This window comes from Ochotona curzoniae, unplaced genomic scaffold (assembly GCF_017591425.1).
Source record: "Ochotona curzoniae isolate NIBS_2020 unplaced genomic scaffold, NIBS_Ocur_1.0 contig_3520, whole genome shotgun sequence".
Classification (NCBI taxonomy): domain Eukaryota; kingdom Metazoa; phylum Chordata; class Mammalia; order Lagomorpha; family Ochotonidae; genus Ochotona; species Ochotona curzoniae.
Genome location: NW_024465894.1, coordinates 31,001,475 through 31,028,214, shown reverse-complemented (window position 1 = coordinate 31,028,214; position 26,740 = coordinate 31,001,475). Strand labels below are relative to the sequence as shown.

Here is a 26,740-nt window from a genome sequence, read left to right as displayed (position 1 = left end):
AAAGTCTGTGAGACTGTCAAACAACATGAAAACAGATCAGAAAGACCAAGCCTGGGGGTGTGGGAAGTCAGAGTGGCAGCTGCCCGTGGAGGGAAGGTGACCCCTGGATGCCGGTGCCATCTTCAGAGGACCGCTGACACTGCTGTGTTCCATTGGTGACGATCAAAGGAGCGTGCTATGGCTTCATACAAAGCGTAAAGGTGTGGCATTCTTGTCATTTGAAGAAGAGCCGGTCCACGTCTTCTGTGCTTAACCTCCCGAGCCTTATGCCAAGTTAAGAGAAAAGGCCAGCACGGCAGGCCAAGGCCGTGCAAGTGCTGCAGGGTCTTCAAACAGAACTCTGTCAGCTACCAGGAGAAACTGGGGAGACACGTCAGCCCGGCCATGGTGAGTTTGTGAAGACCCGTGAGACTGCTTCCAAGCCCCTACCTCCCTTGGGGATCAACTTGGGTTTGTGGTTCAGTGAAATCTCCATGGCACCTCTGATCATCTCTGATCGCAGCCATTGTCAACGGAGCAAAGCTTAGCAGCTCAAGGCACTCAGGTGCCTTATGTTTCTGCGTCTTTATTGTCTGTAGGTTTCCTGAGGCCAGCAGCCCTCCCTGCCTTTCGTTTCTCTCTGCAGGGGGAGGCATTCGGAGGACAGTCACTACAAGTTTGCCAGGGATGGGCTGTTGGCCTCAAAGATGTGGGAAGAGGAGCGTGGGCGCCGCGGCAGGCACGAGCAGGTGTCCTGGCTTTCCTGGAGTTGTCTCAATTTGATTTCTCTAATCCCTTTGACCTTTTACTAGAGGATGAGAGATGAACATGATGATGCCTGCGCATAGAGGGAGGCTTTGTCACTGTGTCTTGTTGTGTTTCTCCTTTGCCTTTTCTTGGTAACATTGTTGCTTTCATGCCATTTCCTCTCTCCCGCCTCCCACCTCTGTTCTCCTTTCTCAGGAGTGGTGGAAGTGAGCCGAGGGGACAACCACCACGCGGCCCAGGGTTGTTAAAGACCTCTTGAGTACATAGGAAACTGTGGGTGCTGGGGGCTTTCTCCACTCCCTTGACCCTGTACGGAAAGGCACAGCTTGGCTAAGACCCGGGCATTTGGGCATTCATGCCTCCCTGGAGGAGTGGGGCAGGATGTGTAAGGCAGGCTCCGACTCACCGCTTGCTTTGTGAGATTAGCTCAGGCACTGTACACTTGCTACACTGAATCACTAAGTGATTCAGTCGAACCCCACCACTTCCTAATACTATTAGAGGAATTGTCTCATGGCAATGAAGAATTAGGATGCAAGCGGAAAAGGGGGTGATCAAAGCAAAGAGAAGGTAGAGTTCATTGGCCCCTTCTTGCAAGGAAGGGTTCATCAGGGTGCACGCACAGGGAGTACATACCAACCGATAGATTCAGTGTTGCCAAGCATCTGTTTTGTGTTGGCTGTGTCTCTGGTGTAGGGGTCGTAGTTCCTGACCAGCTAGCACGTGTTATGGCGACCCGTTGGGAGATGTGACTGTTGGAGAAATGTTGTTGACCTGATCGATTAAGGCAGGGATGCCTACCTGAGCAGTTGCTAAGCACCTGAGACTTACTGCCTTGCCGCATGTCCTGGGATGATGCCGGAGTCGCGTTTCTCATTTGGTTACCCAGGGCTATGACACCCACCATGTTTCCTATCAATCCTCTCATTTTTTCGGGGTCAATAGCCAGTGGCAGGTTGCATAGGAAAACCTGGTCCTGTTAACCCTTCGAGCGCCTCGCGGCACCGTGCTCCCAGGCTCACCCCGAGAAGAAAGCTTGTTAAATCCCATGAATCCTGGTTCCGTGCCCAAGAATTGCAACAGTTTTGCTTCTGCAGGTGCAGGATCCAGTTGTCCAGCATTATGCATGTCTCTGGAACCTTGTGGTAACTAGTCAACCCCACCTGACCCACACGGCCTACCTTGCCGTGGCCTGGACCTCCTGGGTGCACACAACACAGATGTGTTTGTGTTTCTGTTCTTTGCTTCTAAAAATAGGCTCCCCCAGCGGTCCAGAAATAGCCTGCCTGCCTCTCCTTCCTTTCTGTAGACGCTCTTCTCCCCCAAACTCCTCGGAGCTCTCTCTGGTTTCTCTGTAGACTCCCGCTGTGTCTAAATGCTACACAGCTTGCAGAGATTTTCTGGGAGGAAAACAGAGAAGGCTTCTTGAGCTGTTGCTGTAAATTATTGTCTGTTTTGAACAGAGTCCAGCAAAGTGAGATTACGGCTGTGTGTGTGTGTGTGTGTGTGTGTGTGTGTGTGTGTGTGGTGCACACACGGGGCCATGGGCTGGGGAGGAGAGGCGTGTTCTTCCAGGGACGTGTTCTCCTGCTGTCCTTAGCACGTGTGGCTCTTGGGATGCAGGTATCTGCATGAAGGTGCTTGTGGTTGTAATGTTCGTGTTCCACTGAGTGTGGACTCCTGGGAAGCTGGGTCGGGAGCTGCCATTCACATCCGAGCTTTCTCTTAGAGGCCGGGGGCTTGGGGCGAGGGCCTGGCAGAGCTACCCACTGGAGGAAGGTCTGTACAAGGGCCCTCCTGACTCACACCCTGTGAAATGGGTTGCCAGGGTCTCAGACGAGGTCTTCACTGCTGAACCGAATGCCTGCCCAAAGTCTCCCTGAGAAAGGTTCGTTTGTTTGAAAAGCAGAGTAACAGAGAGAGAAAACGAGGGAGAGAACTTTCATTTGCTGGTTCACTCCCCAGATGACTGTAACAACTAGGGCTGGGCTAAACTGAAGCTAGGAACCTAGAACTTTATCCAGGTCTCCCACGTAGGCGGAGCATGGGCTGGGTCAATTGAGCCAACTTCTGCTGCCTCTCCAGATGCGTTAGCAGGGAGCTGCATTGCACAGAGCAGCTGGGACGAACAGGTGCTCTAAAAAGGGAGGTTGGTGTTGCAAGCAGAGAGCTAACCCACTGCCCAACAGAACCAGCTCTGTGGATCTCCTTACTGGCCACCTGCTCACATCTCTGAGGACATAGAGTGTGTTCTGCAGACGTGGGAAGTGTAGACGCTCAGCCTGCGGCTGTCCTCCTCTCCACCACCAGCTTTCCAGATCCTTCCTGCTGGTTCTGTTGATGGTGATCTGGACTGTTCTTTAGCCTTAAAAAGCAGGGCAGTGCACTCATTCAATCTTTCTTGTTTGCTGTAAAGCATTCCCTGGTACTACCGGGGTCAGGGTCCCTGGCTCTAGGAAGACACAGTTGGATGAGGGAACCCACACTCACAGACTTGCCACAGGAGGTGAAGGCTCCTGGGTGGTGGTGCATGGCAGGCGCTCAGCACCACATGAGGCACTGGGCAAGGCTGCGTGGAGGAGGGGTGCAAGCAGGGGCCCCCTGAGGAGCAGTGGGGTCAGCCAGAGCAGGGAGGGGGCACTGGAGCTTTCGCCAGAGCCTGGTGAGGAGCACAGATGGTACTTATGGTAAACTCTGAGTCACTTTCCAAATTGCAGAAATTCAAGGAGAAGGATCTGGAAAGCCTCCAGCCCGTTATATCACCTTCTGGTCTCTCCATAACCAGTTGGTGCCCAGCTAATAAGTGGAAGTTCTTTGCAAAACGATATCATACAGGAAAGGTTGCAGAATACATTTTTTGCTTGTTTTTTGAAGATTTATTTATGTGCATAGTCAACAGAGAGAGATAGAAAGGGACCAACAGAGATCTTCTAACTGCTGGTTCATCCCCCAAATGTTCACATCATTTACAACAGGACCTGTCTGAAACCCTGTCCCCCAATGGGTGCGGGGGCCCGAGCACTTGGGCCATCGTTGGCTGCTTCCCCAGACACTGTAGCAAGGAGCTGGATGAGAAGTAGAGCAACCGGGACTCAAACAGGTGCCCATACGGGATGTCAGCACTGCAGGCAGCAGCTTGCCCACTGCACCACAGCACTGGTCTTTGCAGAGTTCTGTTTAAGAAAACAGTTCTTATGCCTTCGATGGTTAGACCACAGCCCTCATTTTCATTCTGCTCATGGCCTTGTGCTGGTGAATTACCACCGTGTTGTACATTCACTCCTCTTGTCGCATCTGCCAGAATCGCTGGCTAAAAGTCAAACTCAGTGTGCAAAGCACGAGTGAGTCAGATGACTTTTTTTTTAAAATCTCGTTTCCTTTTTTACTCCTAATTTTAATTATTTCTTTTCATTTTATTTGAAAGGCAGGAGTCAGAGGCAGGAAGAGAAAACTTCCATCTGCTAGTAACTTCTCAGATACCTGGAAGAGGCAGAGTTAGGCAAAGCCAGAGCCAGCAGACTCAGACCCCAGCCCCATCTCCCCGGCCAGGCAGTGACTCCAACCACACAAACCAGCCTTAGGTGCCCCCAGGATACATAGTAGCAGGAAAGCAGAATGGAAGTAGAGCAGCTGAAATGGGCCTAAGCACTGCTTTGTGAGTCTTAAGCATCCTAAGCAGAGTTACTGAGCTGCTGTACTGCGAGCCTGCCGTATGTCTGATTCCTGTTGCCTTGACAATGAATGGTTGGTTTGGATTTTTTTTTTTAAGATTTATTTTTATTATTATTATTTTTTATTGGAAAGGCGGATATACAGAGAGGAGAGACAGAGAGGAAGATCTTCCGTCCGATGATTCACTCCCCAAGTGAGCCCAACGGCCTATGCTATGCTGATCCGAAGCCAGGAGCCTCTTCCAGGTCTCCCACGCGGGTGCAGGGTCCCAAAACTTTGGGCTGTCCTCGACTGCTTTCCCAGGCCACAGGCAGGGAGCTGGAAGGGAAGCGGGGCTGCCGGGATTAGAACCGGCGCCCATATGGGATCCCGTGCGTGCAAGGCGAGGACCTTAACCACTTGCGCCACCGCGCCAGGCACTGGATTTTTTTTTTTAAAGCTCTTGATTTTCCCCAACCACATGTGTTGCTTCACTGGACTTAGCTGCCACAGGTATACACAGATGTCTAGCCCATTCAGAACATCTCTAGTGTAGGGGTTTAGGAGGTGTGGGTGTTTTTATTTTCCGGCATCTTTGGAAGGTTAAACAGGGTGAACAGTTTCACATAGCCATTAGCCTGCCTGATTAATCAAATAAAGGAAAATCAATAGTCATTTTCTATGCCTCATGTCAAATATAAAACTAGTTTGCTTCCATTTATATATCATTTCACAAAATGTATGTTTTTTTTTTTTTTTATTGGAAAGGCAGATATACAGAGAGGAGAGACAGAGAGGAAGATCTTCCGTCCGATGATTCACTCCCCAAGTGAGTGCAACGGCCAATGCTATTGCCAATCCGAAGCCAGGAGCTTCTTCGGGGTGCAGGGTCCCAAAGCTTTGGGCCGTCCTCGACTGCCTTCCCGGGCCACAGGCAGGGAGCTGGATGGGAAGCGGGGCCGCCGGGATTAGAACCGGCGCCTCTATGGGATCCCGGGCGTGCAAGGCAAGGACCTTAACCACTGCGCCGTCGCGCCAGGCCCAAAATGTATGTACTTTTTAAAGATGTATTTACTTGAAAGATAGAGTTACACAGAGAAAGGGGCAGGGGTCTTCTACCTGCTACTTCACTCTCCAAATGGCAGCAATTCCCAGAGCTGGGCCAGCCTGAAGCCAGGAGCCAGGGGCTTCCTATAGGCCTCCAGTGAGGGTGGCGGGAACACAATTCCTTGAGCAATGTCCCTCCCGCTGCATTCCCAGGCACATTAGCAGGGAACTGGATCAGAAATAAAACAAGCTAGATTCAAACTGATGCTCGTATGGAATGACGGCCCTGCGGGCAGCACCTCAACCCACCATGATGCCAGTCCCAGCAAAGGATTTTATTGTCTGACCTTGGCTTGCATTTACCAGCAGTGCCCATTCTCCTGTCCTCCCCCTGTGCGCCACGGGACTTGACCACAGAGCCTTCTGGCTGCTTCCCGTACTCACTGAGCTTTGCCATGTCCTCTGTCTGGAGCCTGCCTACCCCACAAATCCGTCATGTGTGTCCCCCCGCCCCGGCCCCTCTTGCATCCCAATCTCTGATTCACTGTCCCACCTCACAGACATCCTAGACCTTCCTGTTTATTATTACTGTTATTACTGTTCACCTATTTGAAAGGCAGAGTGACACACAGAAAGAGATCAATTTCCCATCAGCTGGTTCACTCCCCAGAAGCTCCCCACAGCCAGTGTTGGGCTGATGGAAACCCAAACCGGGAGTATCGTCTGGGTCTTCGCGTTGGTGCCCAAGACCTAATCGCTTTGTCCATCATCTGCTGCCCCCAAGGTGTGTCAGAAAGAAGCTTGACCTGAACCAGAGGTGGGACTCAATGCCACGCACTCTGATGCGGGTTGCACGCATCCCAACAAGCAGATTAACTCCCTGCGCTCCCCCTCCACCCTCCCGTCTGATAACCCAGAGGTAGGCGGATCTGTATCTGCCCAAACTGTTCATCTATTCTTTAGGGAGGCCTCTTAGTCCATAATCCTTTCCCGTATCAGAAGCTTCCGATTAGCATTTTGGTGAATACAAACTCACAAAGATCACCAGCTATTTAAGGAAATTCTTTGTTATATTCTTTGTTATAAAATATATAGACCAAGAGTATTAGGAAATTAAGAACCTGGGGTGGGGAGCAAAGATGGGGCAGGACAAATCTGCAAACTAAAACGAAAGTTAGAAAATGAACCAGAAAATGAGGCCCAGGAAGTCATCCTGGAAATAACGGAAGTCCCGTTGCGGTAGCTTAGCTAAAGTCCTCGCCTTGAACGCACCAGGATCCCATATGGATGCCGGTTCTAATCCTGGTAGCTCTGCTTCCCATCCAGCTCCCTGCCTGTGGCCTGGGAAAGCAGTCGAGGACTGCCCAAAGCCTTGGGCCCCCTGCACCTGCATGGAAAACCCGAATGAAGCTCCAAGCTCCTGGCTTCAGATCAGCTCAGCTCCGTTGTGGTCACGTGGGGAGTGAATCAACGGAAGGAAGATTTTACTCTCTGTCTCTCCTCCTCTCTGTATATCTTCCTTTCCAGTAAAAAAAATAAATTTTTAATCTTTAAAAAAGAAAAGAAATAACAGAAGATAGGTGGGGGGACCGGGTAGGGTCCCAGGTCACCAGCGACAGTGCAGGTCACTTGGCATGAGGCAATCAGGTGGGTGGTAGCGAGAGGAGAGCGTCACTCGGGGTGGCTCGTGGGAGGGCGAGGATGGAGACATCATCCCAGCAGTTGGCTGTGTGGGAAACTGTACTGAGAGCTATTGGAGGGTGTGGGCAGAGGTGGTTACAAAGCAAGCAGGCAAGTACAGCGAAGAAATAACTTCTCACCACAGCAACAATAATGGTGTGCAATAAAGGAAAGAAACCGTTAGTACGCTTAGCAATGATCGTCCCATATGTGGTTCTAATGATACAAACACTGAATATTGCTTTTATGAGAAAAGTGGCCTGACTGCGTTTATTAGTCGGGACAAGGCACACCTCCGTGGATGTGTGCGTTCAGAAAGCCGTGTGAGCCTGGGACCCGGGTTCTCAACTTCCCTGCAGTTCATCAACATAAAGCGTCTCATACTGGTGCCTTGTCCTGGATGGGCATAGTAGTTAGAAATAGAGTTTAAAAAAAATGGAAGGAATAGAAAGGTGAGATGGTAGATTTGGGAAAATGGGAAGGAAGGTGAAGAGAGTCAGGAACCACATATATTAACTTAAATTATAATAAGATTTGGTTATGAATTTAAAATAAACATTAGGTTGCACTGGGTACAGCACGGTATACATTAATTTGGTGGATATGACGTTCTGTCCAGCAGGTGGCTGGCGTCCCTGGCTGGCAGGCCCATTTGTTAAACCAAATCCATTTTCACTTGCGCACAGAGCAATGAACTGAGCCTCACCTTGCTGAAACTCTGCAGGCGTTGTCATTTCCTCCTACAAGGTGGCCACACAATGAGCTGCGCTCTGCTTGTTGAAGCTGTCAGCTTATTAAGAATGCAGTAGATGCGTGTGATATTAAGTTGAGCTTTTTAATTACTTTAGCTTCAGTGACGTACCTTTGTCGTCTGTTTGATCAGCAGCAAATATTTACTCTGCCCAACTGGCAGCTTTGCACTGTATAACTTGTCATGTCGAGTGAAGCATTTTCTCTTTCCCTTACCTCCAGAGGGACCTCTGCTCAAAGTGGTAATCTTGTAAAAATAGCTGACACGTTCTCCTTGAACATTCAAAGTTTCCATCCTGTGATTTAAAGCTGATCCTGTTCGGTTCTCTCAGCCTTAGTCTTACTTGGTGACAGGTGTGTTCTCTTGTGCAGCTTCGTTTTTCTGTTCTGCTCTCTGGGTCATAGAAGGAGGGATAGATGGTAGATGGGTAGGCAGGGGCTAGCTAGATGAAGATGAGACAGACACATAGGTGTAGGAAGAGTACGGACAACACTGTACTAAGAAAGTACCCACTTGTGCATGACCACCGGGTAAACTTACATATGTATGAGTGTGTACCTGTGACGTCACAATCCAGATCGACAGTTAGAAAATAAAAATTTGGGCCTAGCGGCTGAAGTCCTCACCTTGAACGCGCCGGGATCCCATATGGGCACCAGTTCTAATCCAGGCAGCTCTACTTCCCATCCAGCTCCCTGCTTGTGGCCTGGGAAAGCAGTCAAAGACAGCCCAAAGCCTTGGGACCCTGCACCAGCGTGGGGGACGTGGAGGAAGTTCCTGGCTCCTGGCTCTGGATCGGCACAGCATCGGCCATTGCGCTCACTTGGGGAGTGAATCATCGGATGGAAGATCTTCCTCTCTGTCTCTCCTCCTCTCTGTATATCTGACTTTGTAATAAAAATAAATCAATCTTTAAAAAAATAGAAATTTGAATGAAACTTTTTAAAGATTTATTTTACTTAAAAGGCAAACTTACAGAGAGAGAGAAAGAAAGAGTTCTTATGGAAAGAGAAAGAGATCTTCCAGAGAGAGACAGATATCCTAGCCATTGGTTCACTTTCCAAATGGCCACAATGGCTTGGCAGACCAGAACCATGATCCAGGGGTTTCAAGGGGGTCTCCGACATGTGCATTAGCAGGGAGCTGGATTGGAAATGGAGCAGCCAGGATTAGAGACTGTGCCTATATAAGATGGCAGTATTGCATGCAACTTATTACCCTGCTGTGCCACCTTGAAAGTTATTGTGTGCATGGGGTTTGGGGCTTTTTGTAGGAGTCAAAGTTTCAAATGTATTTGAGGTTTTGCCACTTAGAGGTTGAAAAGTCATTCAAAATCACTGATATATATCTATATATATGTATATATATGTATATATATGTATATATATAAATATATATTTTTTTCTTCAAGTTTGTGTTCTTTTGTAAGATTTATGCATTTCTATGTGAGGTGAAATGGTTTAGGTAGCAGAACAAATTTAAGTGTCACAAGGCAGGAGACGTTACCAGTAATTACTTCATGATGCACTCTATTTTCTCATGAGTGGTATAGTTTACTGGTGAAAAGAAAGCTTGCTGCCTCGAGCCTGGTCAGTTTCTCTTGCATGATATCCTCAGAGTAGGTGAAGATCCTGAGAGAGTAAAGATCATCTTATTGCCTTTTTCCGTGGCAGCGTTTTGAACAGCTCTCCTGGCGTTCTTAGCCCTGCAGTACAGAGGCCCCCCGGGCAGCGGGCTGGCGCTGAGTTAGGAAATGGAAATAGTCGGTGGCAGAGAAAGAAAATGCCATCTGCAAAGCATTACGGGCACTTACATCTTTTATAAAAACCAGCCTGGGACAACTTTGAAGTTGGATGATTAGGCATAATTGGCTTATTATGCCTAATTGGAATGAAACTTTCTGAAAATAGAGAATGAACATGAACTTTTAAAAAGATCATCCGTGGTCTGAGATCAAAGTTACCTTTGGAGTCCCAGAGCACCTTGATGAATTAAATAGACTCAGGTCTGGAATCTGTTCTAGAGAATGGAAAACCTTAAAGCTCCACATGGCTCTACCTTCACTTAAAATCTTTTTTTTTTTTTAAAAGATTTATTTATTTATTGGAAAGTCAGATATACAGAGAGGAGAAGAGACAGAAAGGAAGATCTTCCATCCGATGATTCACTCTCCAAGCGAGCGCAACGGCCGATGCTATGCTGATCCAAAGCCAGGAGCCAGGAGCTTCCTCCAGGTCTCCCACGCGGGTGCAGGGTCCCAAAGCTTTGGGCTGTCCTCGACTGCTTTCCCGGGCCACAGGCAGGGAGCTGGATGGGAAGTGGAGCTGCCTGGATTAGAACCAGCGCCCATAAGGGATCCCGCGTGTTCAAGGTGAGGACTTTAGCCACTAGGCCACACGTGCCGGGCCCGTTCACTTAAAATCTTTACAAAGGGACTCAAGTGTTATGAGTGAAGTCAGAATTAAGCATTCTTAGAGAACTTGCATTCTGGCTGGGACAGTCATCCTCTTGTTGATGCGGGGCCGTTGTCCCTTCTTCACCATTTCCTGCTTGGCATCAGGCAGCGACTCGCTTCCTTAGCAGCATCACTCTGTTGGCGGCTCTCGTACAGCTGGATTATCATGTATTTAAGGCGAATGTGTGTTTGCCAGTTGCTTTTCCTGATAGAATTTTTATCTTTGCCTTTGATAGTCTGCAGCTTTATCTAACTCTGGGCTTTATCTTTTTTCACTTGGCTTAAAGAACATTGTGACTGTCAATTTTGAAAATTGATAGTTTCATCAATTCTGGGGGGCTTTTATGCATTAACTTGCTGAGCGCCGTCTTCCTTCCATTCTGCTGTTTCTTTCTGAAATTCCAGTTAGATGGCATGGCTGACGTATCTCAGCGATTTTCCTTTGAGAGCTCTGATAAGTCCTAATATCTTACAACTCTGATTTCTATTTTCTAATTCTCTTTCCAGCTGTGTCTAGCCTTCCCTTTTATTCATTCTCTGAGGTGTAAATATGTATTATTATCATTTCTTGATTTCTCTGTCATTAACTCAGTTTCTTGTTCATTTATTGCAGCCGTTGTACTTTACTCAGATTGTGAATTCCACATTTTATTTCTGGAACACATTATATTTGTGTTGTGCTTTGTGTGCATTAACTCTGAGTCTTGTCCTGCTGCTGGCTGTTTGTGCTTCCTTGGTCTCAATCAATTCATCCATTTTTTTTTTTTTTAAAAACTTTATTTTTTTATTTTTTTATTTTTTTTTTGAGTTTATTTATTTTTTTATTACATTGCATCATGAGACACAGTTTTACAGGCACTGGGATTCCCCCCTCCCCTCCCCAAAACCCGCTCCCCCCCCCCCATGGTGGATTCTTCCATCTTGTTTAGAGCCTTACAATTTTACAATTCTTTGATGTAGATCAGAAGCAGTCTACTCATATCGATTATTGATTCCTTGATTACTTCACAATATCTTATTGCATGAGATACAGGTTGTTTGGGGTTGAAATAATATTACTGTTTCAGATTGACATCAATTTATAACAACCACATCAACACCAACACTAACAACATCGACAACAAAGTATATCACCCTGAAAAAAAGTAACACCACTGAATAGCCAACACATGCATGACAAAAAGGAAACACAGAAGTCTCTTGGGAAAAATGGTGCCATCATATACTTCATAAGCACATGATGCAATTCATCCATTTTTGACATGTGTTTTGTTGGTTTTCTTTTCACTGTGAGCTCATAGTCCACAGAACCTTAACGTGAGGGTTTCTTTCGAGATAGACGTGGAGAGTACAGACGGACGTGTTCTTTAGACAGAGGAGGATGCGTCAATCTGGGACCGCACTAAAATCAGTACTGGGCTTAGAGGGGCGTAGGCCACAAAAGTAGTTTCAGCTCAGCTCACAAACACCTGTAGTTCAGTCCTTTTCGGTGGTTGCATTTCACAGATCTCTCCTCCCCTCACTTCCCTCCCCTCTCTTCTCTCCCCTCCTCCCTCCCTTCTCCACTCCCATCCTTCTCCCTTCCCTCCTCTCCTCCCTTCTTCCTCCTCCCTCCTGTCTTCTCCCTCCTCTCCTTTCTCCCTCCTTCCTCCCTGTTTCCTCCCCTCCCTCCTCCCTTCTCTTCTCCCTCCTCCCTACTCCTTCCTCCCATTTCCTCCTCCCTTCTCTCTTCTTTCGCTGCCCACACAGTCAGGACCAAAACAGACCAGTTTGTTACTGCAACCCTTTGCAAGGCGCGTTTCCCCTAGTTCTCCTTTTCTCGGATGCTGTCACTCCAGCCAGGGCTCTCTGTCTTCTGCAGTGACATCCTTTTCAGCTCCGTGTCCTTGTCGTGGCTCTGGACCTCATGTCCTCACCCTGTGTGGCCATGTCAGCCAGTGGGCTCAATGTTGACACCAGCCCACCAGCCCAGCGCTCACTCACCTCTCAGCATACCTACTTTCATTTTTACCTTTGGTCTTTTAGAACTTTCCTTGTTTTATTACCAGCCCAGTCACATTTTAATAGATGTTAAAATACTTTTATCCAGCAGTTTTAGACATTTGAGAACATGGAGGATTTTCTTATTATCCTCTCTTACAACCCTGCCAGAAGTGTCCTTGCCAAAGGTAGACATTTAATTCCGTAATTGCCTTCACTTCTAATCTGTAACACTCCATGTTAGAAACATTTTCAATGCAAGTGCGTCCCGGGCCCTCATGGCTTATTTTATGTCACTTGATCATGTCAGCCTTCCTTTTCCTGTTGCCTGTACACTATTCCCACACGGATTTTTCTGGGCTTGACATTTTTTGGTGGATTTTCCCAGTTTTCCATGCTCTCTGAAGTTACGTGCTCCCAAAGGGAAACTCAGAGCTTTGCCCTCCTAGAATTGAAGTGTAAGTGGGGCTGTGAGAGGGGCTGAGAATCACCCCCTTCCTGATCTCAGTGGATCTGCAGCCTTTTAGAACTTAACTCAGCCCTGCAAGGCTGACTCCGCCAGCAGGCATTCAGTGAACCCAAGATCTTTCCTGCTCAGTTTCACAACATTTTTTAAATGCCATCCTGTTTCTCCATTTTCAGTGTGTCTGCGAACCCAGACTTATCCCTGAAGCTCTTGGCTTGACTTACATTCATTACCAACTTTCAAACACAACCACCGCGGCCCCCACCAGGGTCTCGGGAGAGTGAGACATGCCGGTCCCATCCATGTTTTGGTGCTTGGGGCCAGCTGGAGGGCTCCCACCGCCTGGGCTTCTCTGTTCTGACACTCCGCCTGCGCTGAGACACCTGCTGTCCCCGCCCACGTGGAGATGTTGTTTGCTTCCCAGTGGGTGTGCTTGGGACCGCTCACAGTCCTCGTCCTCCCACTGCGAGTGGGCAAGGCTGCCCGTGACTCAGCGCTTCAGCTCCCAGGCCAGGACTGGGCAACAGTGATCGGTAAAGGGGATTTGCCTTCTGGCGCCAAGAGATGCTTATCTGGATTTTCCTTATGATAGGCATCTGTTATTGATCAGTAAACACACAGGAGAATTTACGACTTACTCTGTGAAGCCCCTGGTGTAAACAGTTCATCACTACTTGGCTAGACCAGCCCAGCACTGGGGACTGTTGCTGTGGTGATAAACATAAAGTGCCTGGTTTATTGAAGATTTATTCTGTGCTAAGCTTGCTCCTGATAGATCATTTTCATTCTTATGCCAGACCTATGAGGCAAGAGCTGTTATGATTCTCATTTTTATTTTTATTGTAAAGGCAGATTTACAAAGAACAGCTACAGAGCAAAATCTTCCATCCGTTAGTTCACTCCCCAGTTGGCCTCAATGGCTGGAGCAGAGCCAAGCTGAAGCCAGGAGCCAGGAACTTCCTTTGGGCCTCCCACACAGGCACAGGGTCCCCAGGATTTGGGCCCTGTTTTACCAGGCCACAGACAGGGAGCTGAATGGGAAGTGCAGCACATAATCTGGTACCCATATGGGATATTGGTACTGCAAGGCAGAGACAGCCAACTGAGCCATCACTCCTGCCCCAACAACCCTTTTCTGTCAGATAAAATCACTCTAGTTCTGAGTGGTGACCCTGAGTTTCTACAAAGGCCACGATGCAAAGGTCAGGGTTTACCTCCCTCTTACAAGGTAACACATTTGCAAGTGCATTCAAGCTGATTGGTGAGTTCTTTTGGGAAGACTGCTTTCAGAACCCAGGAAGCTGAAGAAAGTGGATTTCTTTTTAGGGACACACCTGACTTTCCAGACTTTCCACCCGAGGCCGTTCACCATGCTTTGTCACAAGCTTTAGTCCCCAGATCTCGCTTGCAGTGCTTCTTGACAGTTTCCACAAAGGCAGTCCTCTCCCCTGAGGTTGGAGATTTGTCACCAAGAAGACATTCAAGAGGAAGCTTCCAGAGGGAGAAGTTCTGACGTGTCCTTTGTAAAGATTTATTTATTATTTATTTGAAAGGCAGAGTGACAGAGAATCTTCCATCCATTGGCTTACTCCCCAAATGTCTTCAAAGGAACTCCAACCTAATCTCGCCCATGTGTGGCAGAGGCCCAGAAGGTGGGCTGTTGGCTACTGCTGTGCCGGTCACATTAGCAGGGAACTGGGCCGGAAGCAGAGCATGGTCTTGAACTGGGGCTCCGAGGTGGGATGCTAGCATCGCCAGCAGTGGTTTAATAGCCACACCACAATACTGACCAGTCAGTGTTATGTTCTGGGCCACACTGGCATTTTTAGAAAGGAGAGCTTGGCTCCCGGGGTGATCACATTGAAGAGGGAGCACTCGCTCTCTAATCCTGTCCAGCGTGTTGCTTTGCAGTTCCGTCTGTGACTTCATGGATTGGTGTGGAGTGAAATCTGTGTGCAAACATATACATCTAACACAGATGCTACCGCCTATAGGAATATGCCAGCTCTCCTTGTCTGTCACAGATGTTACCTTGCCTCGGAAAGTCAGCACACGTCAACATCAGAACTAGCAGAGTTGTGAGAGGAGCCGGTTTGGTCTCCCCTTCACATCATCAAGTGACCGAATCTTGATGTGCTGATTTGGGCTGCCTGTGCAAGATGCCATTACTGTTCAGTGGATGGGGTTTCTGCTTCTCCAGGCAGGCCGATGGGAACAAGACAAGTCTGCCCAATAAACTTCACCCGGCGGCCCATCAGGTGTCATTTTTTAAAGGGTTTTTATTTGTCTTATAGGTGAGGTTAGAGCCTCAAGCCTTATCTTAATAAGTTGCTTGCATTTAACTCTGCTGAAGTAAACAGTCATCATAAAAATAGCAGCGTTGCCATGGCTACCAAGATCCAGATAGCTTGCCTTGCCTTTCTGCTTACAAGTGCTCCTTCCCATGGAGGCCAGTATGGGATCCAGTGCCCTGACATCTCCTGTGTGAAACGAAAATTCAAAGACAAAACAAGAAAGCAGCCCCTTGGGCAAAGAGGTTTTTTGTTTGTTTGCAAGCGATTGCTGTGTTTCAGTGGAGCTCCTTGGCTCTCAATGGCTCCTAAAGAACATCCGAGCTCTCCCACGGTCATCCTGAGGACTGCAGGTGCAGAGTGCCGGAGGGGCCAGCGTGGTTGGGTTGCTGCTTAACCAGTCACCCTGGGTTGAATACAGGCTGCTCCCCCGCTGATAGCCTCGATCCCTGGACCCATGTAGGAGACCCAGAGCAAGTTCCTGGCTCCGGACTGTGGCCTGGTCCAGCCCTGGTTGCTATGGCCACTTGAGGAGTGAATCAGCTGATGGAAGGTGTGTGCACGTGTAAAACTCTGCCCCTCAAGTAAGTAAAATATGTCTTAAAGATAACAATAATAAAAGAGAGAGAAAGGGTGTGAGAGCTGTTCCCCGCTCATGGAGGAGTTGGGGGGCTGGCGTTCATGTTCAGTCCTGGCCCTAAGGGTCTGTTCCGGAGACCACTGCCAGCCAGACTGCTGGTTAGGGAGTCAGGTTCCTATGTTTCCTCCAGTCGTTCCAGTGTGGCAGAGCGCAAAACCAAAGCGTTAGAAATACAGCCGCAAGGTCAGCCTGAGTTACGGTAAAGAATTGGGCCATGTTTCAGATCTGAGCCAGCGCTTCCTTAGCTCTGGTTATTTGAGTCACGCTGGGAGGCTCTTGAACCCGGCTTGGCCTGTAGTCACCAACATGCAAAGCTTACAGTGATCCTAATTAAAGCAAATCAGAGCCATGTGGAGGTCATCAAAACTAAATAATAATAATAATAATAAGCAAATAAAGCTCGTTTGGCTTTTTCTTCCCAGCGCCTTTTATCTGGTTATTCTGGAGACTTTTGTAGTTGTCTCAGTTTTCTAGTCTGGAAAATTCAGATGCAGTTGAGCCGGATGTTTTTCTGCTCTTGCATCCAACTCAGTGCATGGTTTCTTTAATTAAATGACGTTGAAACACAATCGCATCTCCTTTCGGTTGCGATAAGCTGACACCACAAGGGTTGTTTGGCTTGTTAAGATTCGCTTTAAAAAGAAAAACAAACTTTGCAGCTTTTGGGGGGAGCTTTTATTTCACTTTCTTTTTATCCCTTTCCTTATCAAAGACTGCAATATCATGCGGTGAATCAAAAGAAATCACACAAAGCAACTGTATTGCTTATGAATGTGTATGTATATTTATGCATACATATATATATAGTATTCAGAAAAGTCATGGAGAAATAGAATGAAAAGATGTTTATTTTGCTACAAGGAAATTTTGAAATCTGTGTAGTTTTCTTGTTCTTTTTTTTAAATTTTAAGATTTATTTATTTTTATTACAAAGTCAGATATACAGAGAGAAGGAGGGACAGAGAGGAAGATCTTCCATCCAATAATTCACTCCCCAAGTGGCCGCAACAGCCGGTGCTGTGCCAATCCGAAGGCAAGAGCCAGGAACCGCCTCCACATCTCCCATGCGGCTGCAGGGTCCCAAGGCTTTGGGCCGTCCTTGACTGCTTTCCCAGGCCACAAGCAGGGAGTTGGATGGGAAGTGGGGCTGCCGGGATTAGAACCGGCATCCATATGGGATCCCGGTGTGTTCAAGGTGAGGACTTCAGCCGCTAGGGCACCGCGCTGGGCCCTGCAGGTTTCTTGTCATGCACACTTTCCAGGAACTCTTCGAGGATTTTTCATGTGTGTGCATGCCTGTGCGCAACTAAGGTGTACAGGTGGACTGCAAGGAACCAGGTTTGTATCTATAAAGAACTGTCAACTTTAATGGGCATGTCTAATAATATGACTTGATGTAAATATGACTGCATGTTAAATATTGATTTGAGATAACACACTTCTCTGCAATTTGTAGAATTTTTAAATTTCTTAATAGAAAAGTAGGAGCTGGCCTTGTAACTCAGTGGGTCAAACTGCTGCTTATAACACCAGCATACCGTATCAGAGTACCTGTTTAAATCTCAGCCCTCTGCCCGCTCTGCTAGTCTCTGGGAAGACCCAAGATAATGGCCCAAGAACCCAGGCCCCTGCCATCCCCAAGGGAGACCCGGATGCAGAACGGACTCTGGGCCTCCACCTAAAGCAGCCCCAGTCGTTGCAGCCCTTTGGCGAGTAACCAAGCGGATGATCTGTCTCTTCTCACTCTGTCACTCTGTCTTGTAAATAAATCTTTCAAAAGGGAAAAATGTAAAATGCCAAGATCAAGGTGAGATAGATCTTACAGATCAGAACAGCAGCAGGACAGAATTGCCCTGACAGCTCACTTAGGGGCTGTTTATACAGATAACGTGCGTCTGGGTTTTGTTGTTTTCCCCAGCTGTCATTTTCTTCTTCACAACGGTGGCCTCCGGGAGGACCCTGTCCTTACGCTTTACATCTGCTTATCCTTAGGATGCAGGTGACAGCATCTGTCCCTTGCCCCGGTGATTCGCCCAGGTTCAGCTTTCAGACGTAAACACGTTCAGAGCCCTGTCCTTTTGAAGTGTTCATTTGGATGAGCCATCTGGCACTCTCCTGCCCTCCCTTTGCCTTTGAGAAGAACAGTTGGTAGACTCCAAAATGAATAACCCTAAATGGTGGAGTTGCAGAAGCTTAAGCCTAGTGATGTCTTTGGTCATTAATTTCATGTAATTGATAAGGTCAGGGACCAGCACTGTGGTATAGCTTGCTAAGCCACCCTCTGCAGCACCAGCATTCTATACAGGCACCCGCTTGTGTCCCTAGCTGTTCCAGTTCCAATCCAGCTCCCTGCTAGTGCGCCTGGGAAAAGCAATGGAAGATGCTCCACGTGCTTGGACCCTTACAGCCACGAGGGAGACCTGAATGCAACCTATGGTGCCTGATTCTGGCCTGGCCAAGCCTTCTTCTGGGGAGTGAACCATTAGATAGAAGATCTCTCTGCAATTCTGTCACATTAATCTCTTAAAAATAATAATAGTAAGGTAAGATGTATATGCCTTAAGAGGGGAATCAGCTGAGGTGCAGCAGTGCCAGGGAATCAGAGCTCTGTGTTCACTGTGAGTTACAAGGCTCTTGGATAGCCCAGGACTCAGAGAGGAGCTGGCTGGGAAAGCAGCAGGAAAAGGGAGACTGCCTGGAGTAGAGTTGGAGACATCCACAGATGATTGAGCCAAAAGCCAAAGTCTGAAAACACCTTCCTGTTGACGCCATGGGCTGGGGTTGTTTCTGACATCAAGCTGCAGCCCCTTGGGATGTAGGACGGGTATTGAGAAGTTTCACTCCTGGCCCTGATATATATGCCAGTTCGCCCAGTATGTCCAGTGTCAGGAAACGTGTACATGCATAGTGCATCTGTGGGTCAGGAAGGACCTTTGCAAGAGTCAATAGCTGCTATTAGTTGAGAAAATAGACACCAGCCAGGACCTTCCCAGGCAAGCTCCCACCCGCCCTGGTGAGTACCAGGCACCCTAGGGATAGTTTCTGCCCTTAAGAAATGCCTGAATCTGCATGAGTGTCAGAGCTGTCCACTCAATGCCCTGGCCAGGCCCCCAAACCCCCAGAACCCATCCCAGCCTCCCCTCTCTCCTAAGCAAGCCCTGCCCAGCAGAACCACCTGCTGGTTCATTCCTGGGCATTCCTGTCTCCACATCTTGCCTTCCCCAGCTTGGTGCAGCTTCTGCCTCTGCCTCATCTGCGTTAGCATGACTCAGCTCTCAGGCCCAGCATCACCAGCTCACCCAGCTTTACTCAGCCTTTGCCTCCTGGGTCTTGGCCAGCTAACATTGCTCCAAAACCCTGAGCTTTGGCTAGCAGACGTTCCATAAATATTGATTGTGTCTGAAAGGTAAAGACAGATGGGCCACTGGCAGCTGACAGAGGAGGATAGTGCCACCCTGACCTTCTCTGACCATGTGGGGACGGTTAGGTTGCCACAGATCTTTGTCCTGGCAGCTTTCAGGATGGCACTGAACCCTCAGGAGTCCGACGCTAAGGAAAGATAGCTGCGGAGCTAGAGCTCTCTCTTCAGTCACAGCTGTAAAGAACAGTGCAGACAGCCATTGTCCTAGAGGCATAACAGGAACCACGCAGATATACGTACATATGTGTCATTTTAAGGTCCTAGTAGCTATATTTAAGAACATAAGGGAAATTGTTCATTTTAATGGCATTTCTATTTAACTCAGTATACCTAATATTTTCATTTTAATCTGCAATAAATATTTTTTTAAATTGTTAATATATATCATTCTTTCAGACTGGATCTTCGAATGTGCTTGCCTCTTCTACATTTGGTAACCACATTTCACGTGTTCAGCCACCACATGTGGCTAGCAGCTGGCTACTGTATGGCATAGCAGATATCTAGGTGTATTGTTGTTCAAAGCACCTTTCATTAGACCATAGGGAATTCCTTCCTTTCTTAGCGGAGTTCTCAAAGAATCGTGCTCCAGCAGTGTCAGTCTTGGGGAAACATTCCTGAGTGGAGTGTGTGATGGGAGGAGATGGGAGAGCAGCAACTCTAAAACTTGATTTCATTCATAAAATGTCTCCATTATGCATTGCACCAATGTCTTGAGTGCACAGGGTTCTGGATTTGGTAAGAAGGTCTGAGTATTCGGCCTACGTTAGGTACCACATTGGGTTCACAGTGTGTGTGGTGCCTAACCTCACTTAGCGAGGTGTCTTCAGGACTCATGCGTGTGGCAGAATTCCCTTCCTTCTTACTACTGGCTATTTTTCCATTGTATCCACATATCCGTCTTTGTGTTTTCATTCACTGTCACTGGACGTTTGAGGACTTTTACCTTGTGGGTCTTGTGACAAATGGGAAGCGCATGCAGTTTTGAATGGTGTCCTTAGGGAAGATAATGATAGTTTGAATTTTTATTTGCCGAGATTGTCTGCCTCTCTCTACACGATTATCTTTCAGGCTCATCTTTTTATCTTTTTTTTTTTTTAGAGATTTATTTTTGTTATTTAAAGACAGTTATCTCAGTCATTTAAGGAAAGCAGGGAGAGACAAAGAAGGAGGAGATCTGTTTGCTCCCCAAGTGGCTGCAGTGTCAGGGACTGAACAGGCCAAAGCCAGGAGCCTGGAGCTCCATGCAGGTCTCCTACGTGGGTGGCCGGAGCCCAGGCCCTCGGACAGCATCCACTGCCTTCCTGGGAACGTTAACAAGGAGCTGGATCGGAAGAGAAACAGCTGAAACTTGAACCAGTACTCTATCGGTGATGTCAGCCAGGATTCTAATCAGTGTGTCAGCCTGCCAGCCCCTTCGCCGCATTGTAAGACACACCCGTATGGCTTGCTCCTGGGCAGTGAAATGGGAACAGGAGCGCCAGAGCTTTTCTGTTCCCCAGCTGCTTCACCTTGCTCTTGACCTGACTGTGGTCCCTGAGCCAAGTTGAGTTAGTAGCTGCTGCTTCAGACTGGTTATGGTCGGGGGCCAGGATGAGCAGCTGTGCTTCTGTGTGCATGTGCCTGTGGTGTGACAGTGGGGAGTGGAGAACCATCCGTTGTTGTTTTGCGCTCCTGTGATTTGGGGCTTTGTTGCTCTGCAGCATACCCCACCTCATGCAGACAGACACCAAAGGCCTCACTGAGCAAGCGACATCTGAACAGAGATGGAAGAGGGAACCAGTCCTGAGGGTCATGTGGATATATGGGCAAAGCAAGTTGCCTGCAGAGGAACAGAGGAACAGCAAGTGCCAACACTGGAAAAAGGGCTTGACCAGTGCATTCCAGGGTCAGGAAAGAAGCCAGATGTTGCCAGGCAGTGACAGCGATGGAGGGGCGTGCACCAGTCAGGCTGGCCCGGTGCCACTACAGTTGGGCTGCAGGAATGACGAGCTTGCCCCGCCTCAGGATCCTGCTCATTCCAACACAGAGTGTGTGGTGTGTCTCTAGAAAGGAGCAGAAGGGGGTGTGCAGGAAGACAAAGTTAGGCCTTCAGCCTAGCAGAGCAGAGCACCTCCCACCCAAATATGTTTGACATGGTATTGTTGCCCCAGGAAGCTGCCCAGGGCACCAGGAGGCCTCTGGTGTCTGCATCTCAAGGGCAGCCAGCTGTTAGCGCAGGACAGGCCCTCTCTCTGCCACTCACCATGTTCTTCTCATGTCATGACCTTCTTCTAGAAATCCCAGGAGCCTGCCACAGGCAACCCAAGGGTTGGCACACTGAGAGGGGGGCAGCCGCCCATCCAGAAGACGCCAGAGGCCACCAGAGGAGCCGCATGCTTCTCCCTTCCTTAAATCCTGACATTTTTCAATTTTGTTTTTGAGATGGTACTACCGTTTTAGATTTCATTTGGCTCAGTTGGGCCTTGAAAGCACAGGCAGACCCTCCTATGAGCTGGGCGGAGACACTGGACAAACTGGTGGGCGGCCCTCGAGGCAGGTGCAGGATGGAGGCAGAATGCTAAATATCAAATTCACTTAGCAGCAACTTGTCAGGAGTTGAAATGTGTTGCAGAGAGAAAACCCTGCTGTGTGTTTATCAACCACAGAAGTCGCCATGGAAATTTCTCTGGAAAAACCCTGCCTCCCACGCTTGGGTTTCTGCAGGCTAATCCGAAGCTCCCCGGACACAACGGTGGCTCTCACGTGCTCCATGCTAACCGACTGTCTGGAGTACTGAAAGAAATAGAAATATTTGTAGATTTGTAAGATCTTTGAATACCTGCATGTTATCTCTCTCCTTTTTGGCCAAAAGAAAATTTAACACATTACGCACTCGGTTTGATAGGCTATCGTGAAATAATGCATGCCAAAGTCTCGTGGTTCTTAAGGGCTGTCTTTCTCCTTCATTCCTAAAGACCTCTTATTCGTGATGGGAAGTATATTGAAATTAAAAAGGGAAGTTTCAACCAAAGTTAGTGCGGTAGTCCTCGGGACAGGGGGACCTGCTGAGAGCCAGCAGTGTCATCTCCGGGCTGGGAAAAGGGGCATGTGGGACACGGACAGACACTGACAAAAAGGCATCGCAGAGGGCACAGGGAGCAGTGGCAGAGCGACCTTGGCCTTTTGAGGAAAGCTGATTCTTTGTGGTCTAGGAGTGTCTGAGCATTGTTTACCATTGACGTCCTTGACCCATCACTTCACACACACGGTGCTCTGAGGTCACGGACACGTGCGTCTCCCTAGAGCCTCTCCAGGGTGAGAACCCTGCAGACAGCGAAGAGGCAGCAAGCAGCAGGGATGTGCACCGGCCGCACTGGCCACATGCCTGGAGAGCTGGCTTCCTAGTCGGTGCTAAAGACAAATCAGAAAGGAAATGCCCAGACTGGCAGGGGCTGGAGGCAGCATCGTGCAGAAGGCCTGACACCCTGAGTGACTCAGCCGGTCTGTCACTGTCCCTCTGAAGGGGGAAGGGCGGTCCCTTTGAGGACAAGCTGCAGTGTGCTTGACATTTGCGCGGAAGGTATGGGAGACAGGCTAGCTCCCTAAGGCTCTTTTGTAGACACCGAATTTCAAAAGTTAAAATGAAGGGAAGTGGAATGGTGACACTCAGGTGACGATGTGAAATTCCGTGTGTCGGAGTGTGTTGACAGTCATTTGTTGGGTGCCTGCCGGCTGCTGGGAGTGATGTGCTGAGCAGCCGGCCGCCTTCCCAGGAGGGAGCAGGTGCAGGATTATCCGCCTTGTCTCATCTTGCTCACTCCACCCTTCCCACTGACCTTCCTCCGTCCCGGTCCTCCTGCCTTATCACTTGGCACCAGAGCATCTCCGGGAAAGGTGGGAAGCAGCATGTTATTGCCACAGTGGGACTCCCTCCCTTTCCTTCCCTTCCTCCTTCCCCTCTCCCTAGCAAAACCATTTATAGATAAGTACAATTTACTAGGTCTGAGTCTAAGGCTCTACATTTAGTTGTTTGTTTTAATATTAAATTATAAAAGTTAAAATTTAGTAATAATCCAAAGGATGTTTTAGTCTTCTGGGGTTTATTTGGAAGGCAGAGATAGAATGAGACAGAAACAGAGAGGATTTTCCATTCTCTGCTTCACTCCCCCAATGGCCACCACAGCCAGGGCTGGACCAGAGCAAAGCCAGGAGCCAGGAGCTTCATCTAGGTCTCCCATGTGGGTGCTGGGGCCCAAACACTTGTGCCATCTTCCACTGCCTTCCCAGGCACATTAGCAGGGAGCTGGATTGGAACTGGAGCAGCCAGAACTAGAACTGGCTCTCATATGAGAGCCAAGTCAGCCACTAGACCACAATGTCCCCCTTGGCTTGTTTTCTGATGTTTTTGACAATGTGTTTGATTCTCGGAATATGTTTTGTCTTATAGACACTTGTAACCTAAATACCGAATCAAAGGACTCTTGGGCCTCTGAGAACTACAGTGTTGATGCTTTTGTGAAAAGCCAATCAGAAGCTGAGGAAGAAGATGAGGGCCTTCGGAAGTCCCTGGATGTATTCTATGAAGCGTTTGGCCGTCCACAGTCGGCCTCCAGGAATCCTCTCTCTGTCCGCGTGTGCCAGTGCCTGACTCAGAAGATCACAGAGCTCGGGGCCCAGGAGAGCCGAGCGTACACCCTCCGTACTTTCCAGATGGCCCGGGTCATCCTCAGCAGGGATGGCTGCTCAGTCCTGCAAAGACACTCCAAGGACACCTGCTTCTACCCGCTGGAGCAGACAGGTGCATCTCTGGAAGACGAAAAGCCAGTCCCAGGACTGTCAGCAGATGTCGTCCGCTTCCTCTTGCAACAGAAGGTCATGAAAGAGCCGTAACAGGCGCCTGGGGCTGGGCACAGGCAGAAGGTGCTTTGAAACGGCACTGTGGCTGGTGCTAATGCTGACCCGGGATTCTCTTGGGTGCTGGGCCCGTTGTGTGTGCCCATCCCCCAGTGAAGAGCTCTCAAGGCTGGCACCAGAGGCCTGATCCCTGGTGTCCATCAACCCTTTGGGAGAGCCAGCACGGCCTGGGGAATTTGAGCACTGGCCTCTCCTCTCCTTGGCCCAGGGCCTAGACTGACTGCTCGTGGTCCTTGCCTCAAGGAAGGACATGCTGTGGAGCCCTCTTCTGGATCAGATCACTGCTGTGCTCCGTGAGTCCCTCTCCCCACCCTGGCTGTCCACCCTCCACCTACTGGTCTCCCTGCGAGCCTTTCCAGAATCAGCATTCAGCCTGTGTCTGAGAGGAGCAGGCCCCCGTGAGATGCGCTGCCCTCAAGGTACCAAGCTGTGTGCCGAATCGAGTCTAAGAATCCTTCCGGCTTGTCCTAGAGACCATGTGATTGGGAGCATAGGTCCTAAAATAATATGAAGGTGGAACTACAGTCCCCAAAAGTATGTCACACCTTCATCATCCCGTGGCTTCTTCTCCAAATCCAGAGCTCTGTTTTATAATACCAACTAGATGTGGAGGGAACATTTGGAGCACCTAAAATAACTGCTAAAATTCACAAGTTGCTAAAAAAAAAAAAATTTAAAGGCCCTGCCTCCATCACACAGGCAGTGTGACAGGTGTGAGGAAAGCCAGTGCACACACACACACACACACACACACACACACACCAAAGCACGCCTGTGATTGGCTAAGAGAGTAAGAGTAAGAAACCATTTGCCCAGGCCGGTCCTCCTTCCTCTGGGGGGCTTTTTGTCCTTCTTCCTGCTGCCAGAATCTCCTGCCAACCTCTGAACGGTTGGCCCCTCACCCTTTACCCTCTCCTGGGCTCTGAGCTCTGTCTGCAAACACTTGCCCAGAACAGGGCCTCATGGGCACCCACCCCTGCCTGGCCTGAGCGCTCCGTTGTCAGGGGAGAGCTTTGACTAGCCGGTGCAGGCTTGCCCTGGCAGGTGCTTCGCTCTGTGGGTCACGTCCTGGACCTCCGTCGGGAGAATTACATCACTTGGCAGCAGCCTCGCTGAGCCTGGAAATGGAAGCCTGGTACTAGTTCCTACCTCGACTGTTCTTCAGATACATTGCATTGACAGAAAGGTTCTTACAGCCCTGGTTTGGGAGAACAACAGAAGCTGGTGACTCTGCAATTGGATTTTGAGAAAAATCAAAGGGAAATTGAATGGGCATAAGATCCAAGCAGCTTTTTAAAAAGTGGATTACTCAACAGGTCAGCCTGAAAGTGTACTTTTTTTTTTTTTATTATTCTGTCCTAAAAAAAAATACTTAGTTTTACTTTTGTTTGAAGGGTAGAGTTACACACACACACACACACACACACTCAGGTCCTTCCATCTGTTGGTTCAGTCCCCATATGCTCTTAACAGCCCGGGCTGGCCCAGCCTAAAACCAGGACCCAGGCACCATGTCTGCTTCCTCCTGGGGCTGACTGGAACCCAACCATTTGCTGCATCATCTGCTGCCTCATGGGGAGCCGCACTGGAAGTGGAGGAGTCAGTAAGCTAGCCAGGCACCCCAGTGTGAGAGGGGGAGCATCCCAAGCCGTGGCTGACCTGATGGGACAAACACCTGCCGTGAACAGTGTGCATTCAAAGTAGGGGTGGCGTCTCAGGAAGGCCACTACCGCGTGCAGAGAGAGCCACTGGGAGTTCGAAATGACACGCTGCGCCTTCCCAGCTCCAGGCCACTCCCAGGTGAGAACTGGGCTGCAGTGTGGAGGCCCCATGGTGGGAAAGGAAAAGGAATAGGCCTCTGAAGGATTTGAGAAAACAACATTCTAGATCTTTCTTTGCATCTTTCTCCGCAGGCTTCTCTTCCTCAGGGTCCCCAAATAATCTTGAAACCTGTGGGATGGAAAATCGACAGGTTTGCTAGGTTGCTATTTGATGCGTTGTTGTTAATGTGAAGCATTTTCATAGATGTCCTTGAAGAATACTGTAGTTTTTAGTATCATTTAGTCACTGAAATATTTGCAATTAGTCTCCATGGCTACCAATAGCTGTTTTTAAAAGGCGGTGGTGGGGGGGAGGGGAGTGTGGAACTATTTGATTCATCCCTGCTGGAAAGCAGTTGAGTCGGTTTCACGGCGGCGGCAGTTTTGGTCCCCGGATCCTCAGTAGGATTGGCACAGAGGAGGCTCAGTGCCAGGGAGCCTGTGGCCCAGGGCGTGGGGAAGTCTAAAGGCCAAGGCCACCTGAGGGTGGCACAGAGCGTGCCCAGTGTTTCCCTGTGTCTGTTAAGTGTCTGTGACAGTTGAGCACACGCCGTTTGATTCCCCCGCCATCCTGCTCCTTAGTTTGAGCTCTGGGAGGTTAGAACAGGCTTTGCCATTTATTTACCCCTGTGAACCTTTAATGGGAACTAAGAGAGAAGGCTGCCGAGGCTCTAGCCTGCAGGTGAGCTTGCCAACTTCTTCCCGCCCCACGAGTGCTCCGACTGGCTCGTGACAGCATCGGTGGCCCTTCCCCACGCCTGTCAGGATCCCCGGGAGGATAAATTTGTTTGCAGAAACATCAAAACTTTAAAGAAGGGAGCAACCGTAAATAAATACTAGAATGGCGAATGGATAGAAAAATGAGCTGCGCGTACGAACAGATGCTTCACAGAAG

The 26,740-nt window shown here is 48.9% G+C and overlaps 1 protein-coding gene across 1 annotated transcript in view; it reads left to right on the top strand.

Moving 5' to 3' along the window:
• SHLD1 (shieldin complex subunit 1) overlaps nt 1–25,382 on the top strand; it is an 82,099-nt gene extending 56,717 nt beyond the window's left edge. The window contains exon 3 of the mRNA XM_040980985.1: nt 23,559–25,382. Within this exon, the coding sequence (XP_040836919.1) occupies nt 23,559–24,001 (443 nt within the window). The 3' untranslated portion in view covers nt 24,002–25,382. The remainder of the gene's footprint in view (nt 1–23,558) is intronic.
• Nucleotides 25,383–26,740: the final 1,358 nt, after the last annotated feature.